At 38.7% G+C, this 15,792-nt stretch overlaps 1 protein-coding gene across 1 annotated transcript in view; it reads right to left on the reverse strand.

The window, feature by feature from the left end:
- CYGB (cytoglobin) overlaps window positions 1-15,792 on the reverse strand; it is a 61,278-nt gene that overhangs the window by 26,990 nt on the left and 18,496 nt on the right. Inside the window, exons 2-3 of the mRNA XM_081315509.1 lie at window positions 7,362-7,593; window positions 3,408-3,539 (exon numbers count right to left, since the gene is read on the reverse strand). Of these exons, the coding sequence (XP_081171635.1) occupies window positions 3,408-3,539; window positions 7,362-7,593 (364 nt within the window). The remainder of the gene's footprint in view (window positions 1-3,407; window positions 3,540-7,361; window positions 7,594-15,792) is intronic.

A 15,792-nucleotide genomic window follows, 5' to 3' on the forward strand; every position in this document is an offset into this window, starting at 1 on the left:
AGAAGAGTGGACTTTAAAAGTTTCAAACCTGGCGGAAATGGCAAAGATTTCAGCATATTTGAAAGAACAATCGCAACAGAGATATATTTTGGAATGGAGAAGATGGATCGATTATATTCAGAATAAATATGGGACTAAAAAGTTTCATTTAGCATATGAATAAGTATTAGTATTATATGATGTATTATTAGTTAGTTATTATTATTTAGTTATGTTTAAGTGGAGTTAAAGTGTGATAGAATTTAAAGTGTTTTTTTAGTTAGTTGGCATATTTTAGCTTAAGTTGGTAAAAGTTAATACCCTGTATTCTGCTCTGGGAAGTTGGGGTGGGGGGAGGGGGAGGGAGGGAAAGTGGGGGGGAAGGGGGAGGGAGGGAGTTTATGTTTTTAAAATGTATTTTAAAACTTTTCAATAAAAAACAACAACCATGTTACTAACTTAACAACTGCTGTGATTCACTTAACAACTCTGGCAAGAAAGGTCATAAAATGGGGCAAAACTCACAACAAATGTCTCACTCAGCAATGGAAATTTTGGACTATCTGTATTAAGTTTGGACTGCAGCAAAAAAAAAAGCAGTTGTGAAGTCGTGAATGAATAGCAATAGGACTTAGGCTCCCTCTAAGCCAGGCATGTCAAATTGCCGGCCCGCAGGCCGGATGCGTCATACTGAAACCATGCCCACCCCATTGCCGGCAATGGGGAAAAAGTCGTGATACATCGTGTGACGTCACATGACGTTGCGAGTTTGACATGCCTGCTCTAAGCAGTTTACAGAGTCAGCCTTTTGCCCTCGACAAACTGGGTCCTCACTTTAGCAATCTCAGAAGGATGGAAGGCTGAGTCAGCCTTGACCTGGTGAGGATCGAAATGCTGAATTGCTGGCAGTCAGCAGTCAGCAGAATTAGCCTGAACTACTGCATTCTAACCACTGTGCCATCACTGCTCTTGAATGGTTCTGTTCCAGACTTTAAAAGTTGGACTTAATGACATTTGTCAGCTCTATGCCATTGAATCAATTGTGTAACAATGGAGAGGCAAGAATGGGCAACATGGGGTGGTTTACTTTAGGATCAATTTATTCAAACACTGAACCATAATGAGGAAATTATAAAACTTCAACAGCTTTATTTTTTACCTATTTTTTTTTAACAAGTAGGTAACGTCATCAGTGCGAGTGAGTGTGCGGTTCTTCCCATTGTGTTGGATCACCCTGGGAGAAAATGTTTGCAGGATCCTCTTCCTAAGTGTTTAAGTAGAGGAGGACTCCAGATTTGAGTGAGTCTGAATGGGTCCGTTTCAGTAACGGACCCATTCTTGTGGAATAATTTGCCTCAAGAGATTTGGGAACTGTGTAATCGTAGGAGAGCTTTTAAGACTTGGCTTTTCAAAAAGCTTTGGATCTTAAGTAACTGCAACATGTTATAATATTTTAACTATAGGATTTTAAAGATGGTATTAGAGTTTCCTTGTGTAGTTTTTTATTTTGTTGCATGTAAGTTGCCCAGTATTCCTACAAACGTGGTTGGATATGGATAGCATCACCAGTGCTAGCCACTGTTAGCCACCATCAGGGAACTGACTTGCAATGATCATATTACTTAGTTGGGTACTGCAGTTAAATGTCTGCAAGCAAAATAATTGATCTGGTCCATCACATTATGACTGACTAATTGGTGGATCTTGGTAGGTGGAATCCAGGGCTTTTCGGGGGGCGGGCTCATGCAGCCCAAGGACCTCAAGCAGTGCACTGCCGACTTAAAATACTTTCAGCAACCAAAATCAACTATTTGGGGAATGGGAACGCACATGCTCCTGCTGTTTCTTTGACATCATTTAGCCTGCCTATACAGGTAGTCCTCAACTTAAGTGAGACATTTGTTAAGTTAAACCAGATTTTTCAAATGGCTCGGGAAGAGTCAAACAACATCACCCCATCATTGTATTTTCCTTGTCTTCCTTCCAGTTACTGCTTTTCATATGTGCCAGTTTAAAAACTGCCCTGCCTACCATGGGCTGATTCATTGTGGAGGCAGCACTGTCTCTGGGAGAGCATCCAGAGCCTTGGCAGATTTGCTTTTTACATCAGCCTGGCTGACTAATTCTTTGTTCTGTCTAACCCAGTATGAATCAATACCGGAAGGGGGAATCCCAGTGCATTCCTCTAATATCTCTGGAAATAGGCCAAAACTGACATGCTTTGCCACCTAAGTAGATCACTGAGGTGAATCACAGCTTTGAAAAACTGTAAACGAATCAGCATCAGTGAAGGAATAAAAATATAACTGAGTTTGGAGAGAGATGAAGTTGGATGATTCAGTGGGCAGAGATCACCTGATTTCTTATTATTTATAATCTGGGAGGATTTAATTTTGAGCTAGGGTTTGCTCTAAGAAAGATTAAGCTATTTTATAATTCCACTAAGTATGAATTGTATTTTCTGGGCTGTAGAAAGACTGCAGACAAGTCATGTGTATGGTAGTGAAAATTACCAGTCTAATAAGACTTCATGTTCATCCATCAGTGGAAGATTTGTAGAATTCCACTTTTTTCTTGATGGATTCTGAATTAAATGCGTCTGTTAACATCAAGCTGAAATAAGTAAATCTGAAATAAATACATTCTGAAAGCTATTACCATAAACTAATAGCTTTTAGAATGGTAACTGGCTTCTGCTGAAGCAAATAAAGACTCTTGCAATACTTTAAAAGAAAAGATTTATTGCATGATTTGTGGATCATTGTCCACTTTATCTGATGAAAAGGACTCAGATCCACAAAGGTTTATACAGTTACCAACTATTGTGCTACAAGATTCTTTACAAGATCCATATAGTATGGGTTCATACATCCTAGCACTGTATTATTAACAAATCTGGTAATTCTAAAAGTCACAGTTGAACGCATTTCATCCTCTTTATGCTGGCTTTCCATTCTAACATGATTACTAATGCTAGTACAGTACAACAGGGATCCCCAATGCCCAGCTGTGGCCCACACCGGGCCATGGAACCAGTGTGTGAGCGTCTGCATGAAACTCCATTTGTGTGTGGCGGGTGGGCACGCATGCCTGCTGCTCGTGCAAATGCAGCTGTGCGTGCTCACCCACCGCTTGTGTGGAACCATCCCCTCTTCCCCCCCCCACCAATCCACAAAGCCAAAAAGATTGGGGACTGCTGTAGTACAGTACCAATAATTGTCTAACTCTTTAAAGAAGTACTTAATACTTCTAAAGAAGTATTTTTAAGTCTTCTTCTTAAATACCTGCAGTTATGCATATGAGCCTATAGCAAGTAGAGTGAAGGGGTGACGGGTCATGAGAATCAGGGTGAAATTGTGCAGGTATCCCAAGCCTGCCCTGCCATATTACACTCCCATTATTGAGTTTGGAAAGTGTATCCAGCCCACCTCCTTGTATGCAGCCGTCACGTGAGTGTAGATGAGGCTCCTCATCTTGGCCCAGGCTCTCTGAACCTCTGGAACACTGAACTCATTGGTGTACTCTTCCGTAAGCACTTCCAGCAAGACGCCAGTCAGAATCTGGGAGAAGGACGAAGAGGAAAAGTAGGAGAACAGGATTTCTCATCTCCTCTGTAGTTTCAAAACAAAGCATGACCGTTAGCTCCTCCCCCTTTTTTAAACTGCTATTGCTTTGGCTGTGTGCTGCCATAATGGAAGTTTATTCTTAGTTTCTGTACAATACCCAGTAGACGAATGACAAGGTAATTAATAATAACATAAAAGCAGCCTTCCTTAATATTGTGCTTCCCTGGGATTTTAGACTATAACTCTTTCATTCCTTGGCAGGTTATTTTAGGCTAAGAGGTGTATCTAAATAATTTTAGGGCGTGGGTATAAAGGTCTTAATTTCCTGATCTTTCCTAATCATCTTAGATGACTAGGTTATTTCAATTCAGAAGCACAAAACTAGAAGTTCTCCTTTACCTCATAGCGATTTTATGCTTCACAATTGCTTGTCCATTCTTAGAAGACCACAGGGGGCAAAATGAGATTTGTCCTTGATGCTCTGAGCACGTGTGGTGAGACTATGCACCCGTTGAAAATGACGCAGAAGAAATGCTTCGGATATTCAAGCTTGAGCACAGCACATTTTCTGCTATTCAACCAGGCAGGTTAATGTGCTAAAAACTTGCGACTGTTTTATGAGTTACTCATTTTAGTGATACGGTGCTTATAACTTGAAAAATAAGCATTTAGTTATATTAAAGTTGGGCTTGTCTACTATTTTCCTCATCATCTGACATGTCCTATGTGACCATTTTAGCAGCCTATGGGACTCTGAATTCCAGCTCCAAGGTTGCACCACAGCTTGCGCTGAGAGAACTGTAGAGCAGACTGTTGGGATGGCAACACAACATATTACCAAAATCAAATCAATAGAACAAAATCAGCAATAAAATTAGACGACCAAATACTTAATAAAAGCAAGGGAATTAGGAAAGTGTTTTCTTGATGTTGGAAAAACTATGTGCCAAGAGAATTCTGCAAGCAGGAGCCCCAAAAATTATCATCAACAGATACAAAAGTTATTAAGAAAACAGCTTGTTTAGTCAATAAAGAGTCATGGGATAGCTCATCTAGAAGCAGATTTTTTTTCAGTAGCTACCTTAAAATTAAGTATTTGCATTCAAACTGGACGGGGACTATTTTCCACCCAAGTGATATGTGTTTCAATTACTAGTTCTAATTAGTACTTTAGCAGGTGCATTTTGTGCTAACCCCTGGAACTGGAAAATGATTCGGCAAGTGCTTCAGCCTTCATGTGAGTGCAGTATTTTATTTTATTTTGCTATTTATGAAAACAGCTTCTTCACAAGCCTAAAAAAATATGTTTTTCTTTAAGGAATCAGAAGGAATCTGACTCTTAAGCAGTGGACTCGTACAGAAGTCTGAAAAAAAAGATGGGTGTGTTTGAATAAACTGCAGAGAAGTGCTTCATACACACCACGTCTAAAACACTTCTGAATTGCTTTCAAAGTAAGCACAGCCTCCCAGCTGGTCTGCCTTCAGAGATAGTCCACTTGCAGCTCACTACAGCAATCCTGGTTGAAGAATCCCATTGCATAAATAACTCTAACAAAAGTATTTCTATCCAGGAGAGACTGCAAGTAGTCCCCCCCCCGTTTGCTATAGATTAGAAATAATAGAATTACAGCGTAAAAGAGACTAAAAATAAAATCTTTGAGAGCATTCATAATATAACGTATAGCTGATGACCCTAGCTTCATGTTTGTATCTGAAAATCTAATCGGAAGTTTCAAGCGCCACAATCACAAAAGGCATCAATCTTGACAGAATAGTGGGCAGTTCTGATATTTTAAAAGTATGTTGCAAATATTCATTATTCATTGTAAAAGGCTGAGATTGTTTCATCTTTTTTTTCAATTTACCATTTAACTTTTTTCTGGGTTGGGACACACTTTAGATAAAACAAACCAAATCTGGACTTTAGCTACCACCCCATTGCTCAAAAATAACCAGTGACAGTTTTAGAAAGAAAAGAAAATGCTTTGTTCCATGCCAGCTAAGCTTTTTTTTATCCTAAAAACATTATATATGCTTTAAATTAGCAGGGCATGTCACAACAAGGTAATTTGTATCTGATTGCTAGCTGATATTCTGGAATGTGTTTTGCCAATCTTCTTCCTGTCTGTTCTACATTGTGATTGCTATAATCTTTAGTGTTTCAGTTGGGAAACTGTTGATATCTTAGATCAAGCCAAATCCAAAAATGCTAGGGAGTTCCTGGAAAGTTGGCATTCTGATAAATCAGCCATATACGTGTGTGTGTGTGTGTGTGTGTGTGTGTGTGTGTGTGTGTCTGTGTGTGTCTGTGTGTGTCTCTCTCTCTGTGTATAAATTATTAGATATATATTATGCATTTCTCTATGACAAATCAATATGAAATCTTTTTAATAATGAACTTTTAAAAAAGTATGTGAATAGTAATGACTGTAGAAACCATTAACAAAGTATTACCTATACTATAATATAGTTACAATTTTTAGAATTCTTAGTTGAATTGGAGAACCATTTCAGTCAAGTCAGTTATTTGGTATGGTTACAAGAGGAAATGCTTAATATAGAACTTTGTACAGGAGCTTTTAATGTCTCTTGAGAGATTGCAAGACAACATTTGTATCTGAATTCTCTCTCTTATCACTACATTCTATCGTAGTGTATCATATTACCCATTGTAATTCTCTATCAACTGTACAGGCAAATTCAAAACAATGAAATAATTCTTGTGATAATACTAATGAATAATACTAGTTTACTTCAGTTCTTCATAATTATTGAAGGGCATAGGGTTTAAGGATGAAGCTATATAATCTATCACCTATCAACTATGATGCATCGAAATTTTTGGGTAATACATTTGGTTCTCTTTGCTCTGCAGCACACCTTCCCTTTGTTTTGGACACTCTTTGAACTAAATTCACACATATTTATGAGAACTAGTGGGTGAAATAAAACCGTTTCTGTGCTGAAGGACAATCATGGTCTCATCCATCAATCATCAAGTAGAATTGTGGCCAATGACAGATCTAGACTTCAAAATCAATAGAAACAGATCTGCAGTGAGGTGAAGTTACTCCAAGTGCTCTATTTCAGTCAAAGTCAATAGCTAGGGTCAAAGGGCATGAGCTAATAAGGGCTCACTGACTTGAGATTCTTTAGCAGAAAGAATATAGTTCCCTAGAACTCTCAGAGGAAATCAATCCTGGAGAAAGACACAAAATAATAATTTCTAAAGAGTGGCATTATATAACTGCAGTATTTTCCATTCAAGTAAAAGACTTCTGAAGGACAGAAAGACACGCTAGTCTTTTCCATCTGAAAATGACAACCTGATTAACCTTTCAAATAGTCCTTAACCCACAATTTTTTTAAAAAAATTGTTTTTGGAAAACTGCAATTAATTCAAGTCTGAGTTTGCTGCCTCCCTGTAGCATGATTAATGGGAAAAAATGTATATGTATTTGCTGGTCTCTGCCTTTCCCTTACAGGTACTCTTAGGATATTGAAAACAGTCTCAACTCAGTCCTCATGCTAAAACAAATGGGAATGATTGTAAACCAAAGCCCCTAATGTACACATTTCATTGTTTGTGCATCTGTACAAGTAAACGGAATATTGATGATTACACTGCAAAATGATATATAGATTCTGTTATTAGAATTAGATGGAGATTCTTCATCATTTAAATACTTTGAGGTATTGAAGCACCAAATTTGAAATTGCCAAGGACTGTTAGCCAGTCATTATTGCCATTTTATGTGTGGTTTATTTGGTTTGGGGTTTTCTTATCAATGTTCAAGAACATGGTTTTTCCCTTACCTTGAAGTAGACAGGGTCGACTTTGTGCTTGACCGCATGTGCCTTGCCCACCAGAGCTAGCACAGAGGAGACCTTTTCTGAATCATATATGTTCTCCACCACGCTATTAATAGCCCCCATGACTCTCCTGGCATGTTTCCGCAGCTGCAGGCTCCTTTCCATCTCGAGTGGATCTTCCATGTGCTTGAACTGGCTGAAGTACTGCTTGGCAGATGGGAAGTTGACAAAAAATCTGCACAATACCAAAGAGAGAAGAGTGCCAAGTTAGTTTGTAAAACAATATGTCCCAATGTGTTTTGGGGTGGGTGGGGAGGAAAGAGCAATGGAAGTGAAGTGAAAGCCTTAAAAGTAAAGATTTTGAGAGGGAGACCCAGATGCCATTTTTCTCACATCATTAGGACAGCTTCTACCACAGTGTTAGCTTCCAGACGAATTGTAATCATGCCAGCAGAAAAGTCAATTGTTTTTAACGAATTTTGGGGAGCCAATGAGGCAATATTTTATATGGGAGCATTTTAAAACTGGAAGAAGGCTGCACTTCAAGTGATTTTACGGTGGAAGTAAAATAAATCTACTTTTATGTGGAAGAGCTGCTGGGGTGAATGCATATCACCATATTTATCACTTCCTTTCACTGAAAATTTGCCTGTCGGTTGCAGCTAGTTTAAACCAAGCCTAGTGCTTTTATTTCAGCCAATATATTCCCCAGGATGATACTTTTAAGTTTCTGTAGAGATGATTATAACTTTACCTCACTTTTAAGTCACTGCATAAAACTCTACCAAGCATTCATTTGTTCATTCATTTTATCTGATGTGTTGTTAAATTTTCAAATTAGCCTCACAGGAACGTACAATAAAAACAGTGTAAGCAATTGTGGGAAGAATCCAGAGAAAGAAATATTTTGGGGAATATTAAAAAGGCAGAAACTTCTCCTACCCCTAGCCAGAAAATTCAGCATAGACCAGCTTTTAGAAATGCAAATTCAATCATCCTTTCAGAAAGGTTAAAGCCTTCCAGCTGGAAACTGAAGAGATTAGGAAGACAGAGACACCTAAAAACTACACACCCTACCCAAACTCTAAAAGACATGACCTTTGGAGACATAATAGGATTAACCCACCAATACCAAAAAGGCACACTCACACTCAGGTCAAAGTACATGACACAGGAAATACAAAGCCTCAAACAGGAACAGGAAACAACTTTAAAAGCCCCAGAAGGTATAAAAACCCACCACTCCCAACTACATGTAGTCAGTTTTTCCCAGAGCCATCTTTCTGTCTGGCTCTCCTCTTCAATAAACTGCAACCTTCTTTCTAAAGCAGTCTCCATTTTGTTTATTCCCAGCTTGGACTGGACCCTGATGAAGATTTTTTCTTTCAACACAATAAAAATGGTATAAACAATATAAAATGATTAAGTCATCCAGTCTGAGGACAAGGGTGGTGGGCCAATATATCACAATTTAATGATGAGAACATTTGGTTCATGCAAAACTCTGCTTTGCGGGAACACCCACCCAGCCCTTTGGTCTGTTTGTTTCCAAATTTTTTCAGTGATGCGTGTATAGGAGAGATAATGCCATTGAACTGGTTGAAACAGTAGTCTAGTTCATTTTCTTAATGTACTATGTACATATGTACTAACTTCCATTCATATTCTGCTTTCCCCCCCCCCCAAGAAACCCAAGTTGGGGGGCACATTTCTATCCTTTCCAACAATTTTGGGGAGATAGGATAATGATTACAGATACCTAGAGTGCTTTATTGCTAAAAACATGGGAAAGGATTAGCATTTGAATGAATCAAAATTTCAGCCAAGCTCTCCCCTTCTACTCCCAAATCCATCTTGTCCTTGGAAAGGTTCAAAAGCCTTGAACCATGTGGCACAGAATGGCAGCCTGGGGTATATTAGCCATGGCTTTGAGAGCTGCTTTCTTATGCTTGTACAGTTTGCTCTTCAAGCAAATTCCTAGTAGGCCACTTTCACTTGGAGACAGATGGGGGTGGGGGGAGGGGGAAACAACCACCTGGCTGTTTTTGATCCTGACTGTTTCCTTCACCCACACACCATGACAGAGCAGCAGACTCTTTGGGTTCCACTTGATTAGGTTGTTCCCACTTGGCTGGTCTCACACAAGAGGTTGTCAGGGAAGCCATGAGAAGCCGCAAATGGAATAACCGCATCTCCTGCTGCCTTTCCTTAGACATCTGGGATTCATTAGCCTGCCAAAAATAAGTTCTGAAGTGTGAAGAGTGCATGGCAGCAAAAGGACAGGAAAGATGAGAGACAGGGAGCGGCAGGGGGAGGATTAAGTGCTTTATTTTGCCTTTTAAATATTCTTTCTATTTTCTTTCTGATCCAGTCCAAATGCCAGTCTCTCCAGTTGATTTTGATAGAGGGAAAGTTGCTTCTCTCAAGGAGAGAAGCAACCTGGAATTAAGGAAAAATGTCCTAACAGTGAGGACAATTAACCAGTGGAATAACTTGCTTCTAGAAGTTGTGGGTGTTCCAAGACTGGAAATTTTTAAGAAGAGACTGGATAGCCACCTGTCTGAAATGGTGTAGGCCCTAAGGTCTGCTGCTTGAGCAGGCCGTTGGACTAGAAGACCTCCAAGGTCCCTTCCAGCTCTACTCTGATTGAAGGCTGCTGTTGACTAAGTCTCATTCTCAGGTTTCTCTGCAAAATACTCAGGTACAAATCTGTTCAATGCTTATTTGTGCCAGAAACAATTTTTTCTGCCCAATTTTTTTCCCCGGGGTCAAAAAGCAACTGTCTGATAGATGGTCCCAAAGCAGCTTACCCCTTTCTGGAAAAAGAGGTAGCCAAGCAAGTGAGACAAAGTGGATGCAAGATCGATATCTTAGTAGAATACTGGAACAAAGGAGGAAAGGAGGAGGATGAGAAGTCAAAGCCAAAGGACACTTGACGCCTCTAATATCTTAATTAGGATGATCCAAAATGGCAGAAAAAGTATGAAATCTTTGAAACATCTTCGCAAGCAAGCATTGTTACAAAAACCAAGCTGCCAAGATTAATTTACTCTTCACTAGAGATACAGAATTCAGTTGGGTTATTAAGGTGCAAAAGTAGCTTTGCCACCTATCCTTGGGTTTTTGACCCTTGCAGATTTGTAAAGCAAAGGAAAGCTGCAGTAAGATCATTAACACAATTCAGCCAGCAACTATTTTGTTTGATAACCAACTTGCCCATCCCAACTGTGGTTGCTAAATGAGGATTAGCTGTATAATATATTTGTCCCTGTTGTTCTTTCCTTACTATCAGATTTCTTGTCTCAGGACGGCAAATCCAACTTATATTTCCACTTCTGTGTATACATTGCAGAAGCTATGTGTCAAATTTCACTAAATGCATCCTCTCTTTGAAGGTGTTTTCTGTCTGAATGAGTGTGCAATCCAAGTCTAATTAAACGGCCTTGGGTAAAAAAGGGAGAATGAAGAGCTCTGAAAGTGTCAGTCAAAAATTAAGATCTGGACAAATCCAGATTTAGTGGATGACTGGTTACCTAGTCATTGTGATAAGAGCTGTGCTTTTTCTTCTGTAAATTATGGCTATTATTTAAAATCTGCTTTTGTACATATATATTAGTAGAAATAAATTGTACATAAATCCTTACTGATTATGGTTTCCTAACTGGCCATGCTGATTTATATGAATGCATCCATATCAGAGCTTCACTTGTTCCTTTCTGGTGCTAAATTGGAGGGTGGGTGTTAAAAAGTTTTAAAAAGAAGGCAGAGGACAGAGTGAAAGGAGCTTTCAATTACATATTTGGGTGCCCATACACATATTAACAGAGTGAGATTTCGCCCAGTTTTAAACGTAACTCTCGGGTAGGAAATGTGGAATCCGAGAAGACTATTGGAGACCCTAGAGAGCTGATTTCTCAGCACCAAGTTAAATCACTTTTAAGAGGCTTCCCTTTTAACCCATTTATATTTCTGCAAAGAAAAAAGTGTGCTTTCTGACATTCCCTCTCAAGTATGAAGTGTGGTATTTTGACTATACAAGCAAGTGCACTTAAACCTGACTGTCATCATTAAGTTCTGAAAAAGCTCCTTCAAAACACATTCTGCAGGTATGCTTTATTAATCTGATCCTTGTTTTGCTTCCCCTGGACTTCAGCTATGTTTGTTACAAACCTGCAAGAATCATTAGAGATGAGTGGTAAAAAAAATGCATGCAATTAATTAATTAAATTAAACCATCAGCCTTTTGAATAATAGCTGGGAGTTGCAACTATCTTTCAACTTGGCTTACATGTGGATTTCCCCACAGAAAAAAATATCACATCAAGATGGGAGAAAATAATTGTGTGAATCCAAAGCTTGGCAATAACAACAACAAATATTATTGTATGTTACTACAATAATATTTGCTGTTATTGCCAAGCTTTGGCTTTGCAGATCTAATACTTGCTATTGCACAACATGGAAATAAAATTGATAAAAGGCAGCTGTCAAAGTATGAATTCTATGGGACTGCTTATCTTACGCACTTCTTTTAAGCATCTTCTGTTGTCTTTTGAGACAGACAGCTGATAAATGTGTACAAGATGTTTTTTCAAAAAGATCTCTTTTCCCTTGGCCTTTTGGGAACATACATAGGTTTTGTTTCTGAGATTATAATCCTACAGAAGAGTGTAATTCTATGGCTCCTGGAAGGGTATCTCAGGGCTGATAGAAATTTTGATAATTCCTTCTCGAACAGTGAAGAATTCTGACCTTAGTGATAGAATTGTGGCACAGTTTTAGAGAAATCTGTTTTAGTAACCAATGTGAACTCTTGCAATCTATTCTTTTGAAGCTCTCTAACATCAAAAAGAGGCAAAAGGAGATGACAATTTGACAGTGGCCAAGTCTTAGATCTGCTGCCTAAATATTAAATACAAGTTCTCTCTCATTCCTGGCCAGCTGTCAACAAGATCTCTCTTTAAAAAAAACATTATTAACTTGAAATAATTTTATATTCTTTGAAAGGTGAACAGTTTTCCAGAATAAAGAAATACAATAATAAATATTTTTTAAAATGATATGAGCTAATGATAGATATTTCATTTGTTCACTACTTATTTATAGTACTCTCTTATTTCTTATCCTGATTTATAACTTGCTTATCTACCAATAAGGCATTCAAAGTTGTAAAAACACCAAAACAAATGAAACTATTTCCTCCTTGGTCCTATTGGCAATGATTAGTGTCTCCTTAAAAGTTAGAAATTTCCTGAATCAAAAATATGAGCGTGCTCAAAATTGGAGACCACTTCTAAATCTGACTTGCTTCTTAAGAACTGTGAGTGGGGCAAACAAAAAAAATATTCTGTTCATGGATTTATGTTAATTTTTTGCAGGATCAAAGTTATTATTTGGGTGTATCTATTGGGAAATAGGACCCAAGATAAGAACTGTGCTGTTGGGGAAGGTGGTATTGTTAAGGAAAGAAAACATAAATTTGTGAATTGTTGTGTCCTTCCTTAACAGCAGAATTTGAAAAATGGTTGTATTCAGGTGAAAGATTTCTAGAAGGGCTGAGAATAATATGTTTTCAGTTTGTATGTCTTTGAAATATGAAATTTCTTCAGTATGTTGGAAAAATGATTTCAATATTAAACAGTGCAGTATATATTTATTATCCTTGTAATCTTTCCAATATTACTTATGAAATATATTTGCCATGTGAGATTCTTGGTGCTCTCTGAGCTTGGTGGTCTTTTTGAAGACATTTCATTACCAAACTAGGTAACATAATCAGTGCTAGGAGGGAGTGGGATTTGCTCTTATTTTTGTATACTGGTGGTTTGACCTGTCGGTGTTGGTGAGAATATTATTGATGGTTCATTATACATTTGCCAATCTGATAAGATAATTCTAGAATAATTTATAACTTCTATCAGAAAAGTAAGTAAAGGAAGTAAAGTAAAGGATGATAGAACTTGACAAGACTTAGCAAGCCCTACTGGAAATTTAATCCTTCCTTAAGATAGCAATATTAAAAAACCACACCCAGCAGAGGCTCCCAGGGTTCTTAACCCATAGGTACGACTGGGATTTTGAGACCCTATCATAAACTCTTTCACAAAATGGCTGTTAGTCAGGAGGGCCATCCTTGAAAGTTTTCCTCACCATCCCTGCCCCCTCAGCTCACCTTTTATATTTGGGGCTGGAGAGGATGGGAAGGATGAGCACATTTCTAGAAAAAGCACTTGGCTATTAGAGGCCATTTTTTAAATTATTCAGATATGTCTATGCCAGACATGTCAAACACAAGGCCCGGGGGCCAGATCCGGCCCACAAAGTGGTTTCATGCGGCCCGCGAAGCCATCCTGGAAACAGTGAGGGAATGGCCCCCACTGCCTTGGCCCTGGCCCAGAGTCCCTCCTACTGCCAGAGATGCTCAGATCTGTCCCATTCCTGCCCAGGCCCCCATAGGCACCCTTGATGTGAACGATTTAGAGCTGGCCATGCCCACCCAGTAGGCCATACCCACTCTAGCCATGCCCACCCAGTAGGCCATGCCCACCCAGGCCACGCCCACCCAGCCCCCTGAGGGCAACCACAATGCTGATGCGGCCCTCAATGAAATTGAGTTTGACACCCCTGGCCTATGCCAAGACAAGGGCATTTTTGAAAAAAAATATTGCTATATAGTAGCTTTCTATATATCTATTTTTAATGAAAAAAAATCTTGAAAAATAAAATCAGGCAGACATAAAACAAGCCTGGGGTAAAATAAGGAAAAGTATTGCTGATCAGTTTAATCCAGTGAGAGGGTGTATTGTTTTCAGTGATTGGGTAAACTATTTTTCAGGCATTTTTTAGCCTTGGACTTGGGTGTTAGTCTTCCCTGTTAGAGTACAAAGGAGGAGTGTGAAGATTTAGCAATATAGAATTACAGAGTCGGAAGGGACCTTGTAGGCCATCTTAGTCCAACCCCCTGCTCAAGCAGGAGAATTTCAAGATGAGATCCAAGTTAGACAACAAATTATATTATGAACTGATCCTAGTTAGCTATTTTTAATTCAGTGTTCTAATTTATGGGGGTTTCTTGTTTAGAAATTAGCAGAAGAAAACAATATTCAAGTCAACAAGGCCCTTCAAGATGCCGTAAAGGGATTGTACATAAGTTAGATCTGCCCTTTTTGTACACGTGTGATATCATGACACATTTATAAAAGTGCAGAACCTACATTGCATTGATGTGAAGCTTTATCGTCTGCTTCCTTCCCACCCGCCTGATGTCACTAAACTCCAATGAAGCAGAAGTGATGGATGATAATATAAGTTGTAGCACAGCGTGTGCCTTATCAGTTTGGAATCCTTTCCTATTTTCCATTGCCTCATTGATTAGTTGGCTGATTTCTAATTCTATACATGATAGAGAAGTTTAGTTAGAAGGCAAGTAAACATTCTCAGTCTCTAGAATTATATAAAGGAGGAAAACAGCTAATATGTTTAGATCTGATGCTCGTTTTCTAAGCCATAGTTTAAATCTGATAGTCTGGACTGGGCCATACTCCCTAACCTGAGGCAACATGCAGTCAAAAAATGGGGAAATGCTGGTTTTCCGTTTGATTATCAGAACTGTAATGATGTGGCTTCCAGTCATGAATAACTTGTAAATAAATCACAGTGAGGCTTCTTATTTAGGTGTCTGAACAAAGCAAAGCTTAACATTGCATTGTAACTGGCAGTAGAAATCCAGCTGATCAGGCATTAGCTGACGGTAAATACTATGGTTAATTTTATTGCCCCAGAAAAAGAAGGCAAGTAAAAATTCTCAGCCTCCAGAACATGGGTCTTTAAACTTGGCCCTTTTATGACTTGTGGACTTCAACTCCCAGAATTCTTCAGCCAGGCATTGGCTGAGGAATTCTGGGAGTTGAAGTCCACAAGTCATAAAAGGGCCAAGTTTGAAGACCCCTGCTTTAGAGTTATATAAAGCAGGAAAACAGCTACTATGTTTCAGACCTGAGACATCTCAGATCCTTTGGGTTCAATCTCTGGTGAACAAACTATACAATTTTGCACTAATATTGAGAAACCCCACTGAGACTATGGGAAGCTGGTGAAAGCTAAGCACATAACATCTCTTCTTTTTCTATGTAATCTGTTGATAAAACATGCAGCTCTACTATCTTGCTTACAAATTAAAAACATGCATTACTCTTATTTGATCTACTAGCGGCCTCTCTGGACATATGGAAAAAAAATGCTATAGATTCTCTTTCCTTTCCGTTATTGCTTCCTCCTCCTCCTCCTCCTCTAAATTGTAGACAACCTAGCAAAAGAAGGACTGCTGTTTCCGTTTCTGTCTGAGCACTAAGCCCTTGCTCTTGACCTTATCTAGGCAACTGCTTGTCCTTCCCATAATTCTGTTATCTTGATTGATCAAAACATTTCAAAGATA

This window comes from Vipera berus, assembly GCF_964194415.1.
Source record: "Vipera berus genome assembly, chromosome: 2".
Classification (NCBI taxonomy): Eukaryota; Metazoa; Chordata; class Lepidosauria; order Squamata; family Viperidae; genus Vipera; species Vipera berus.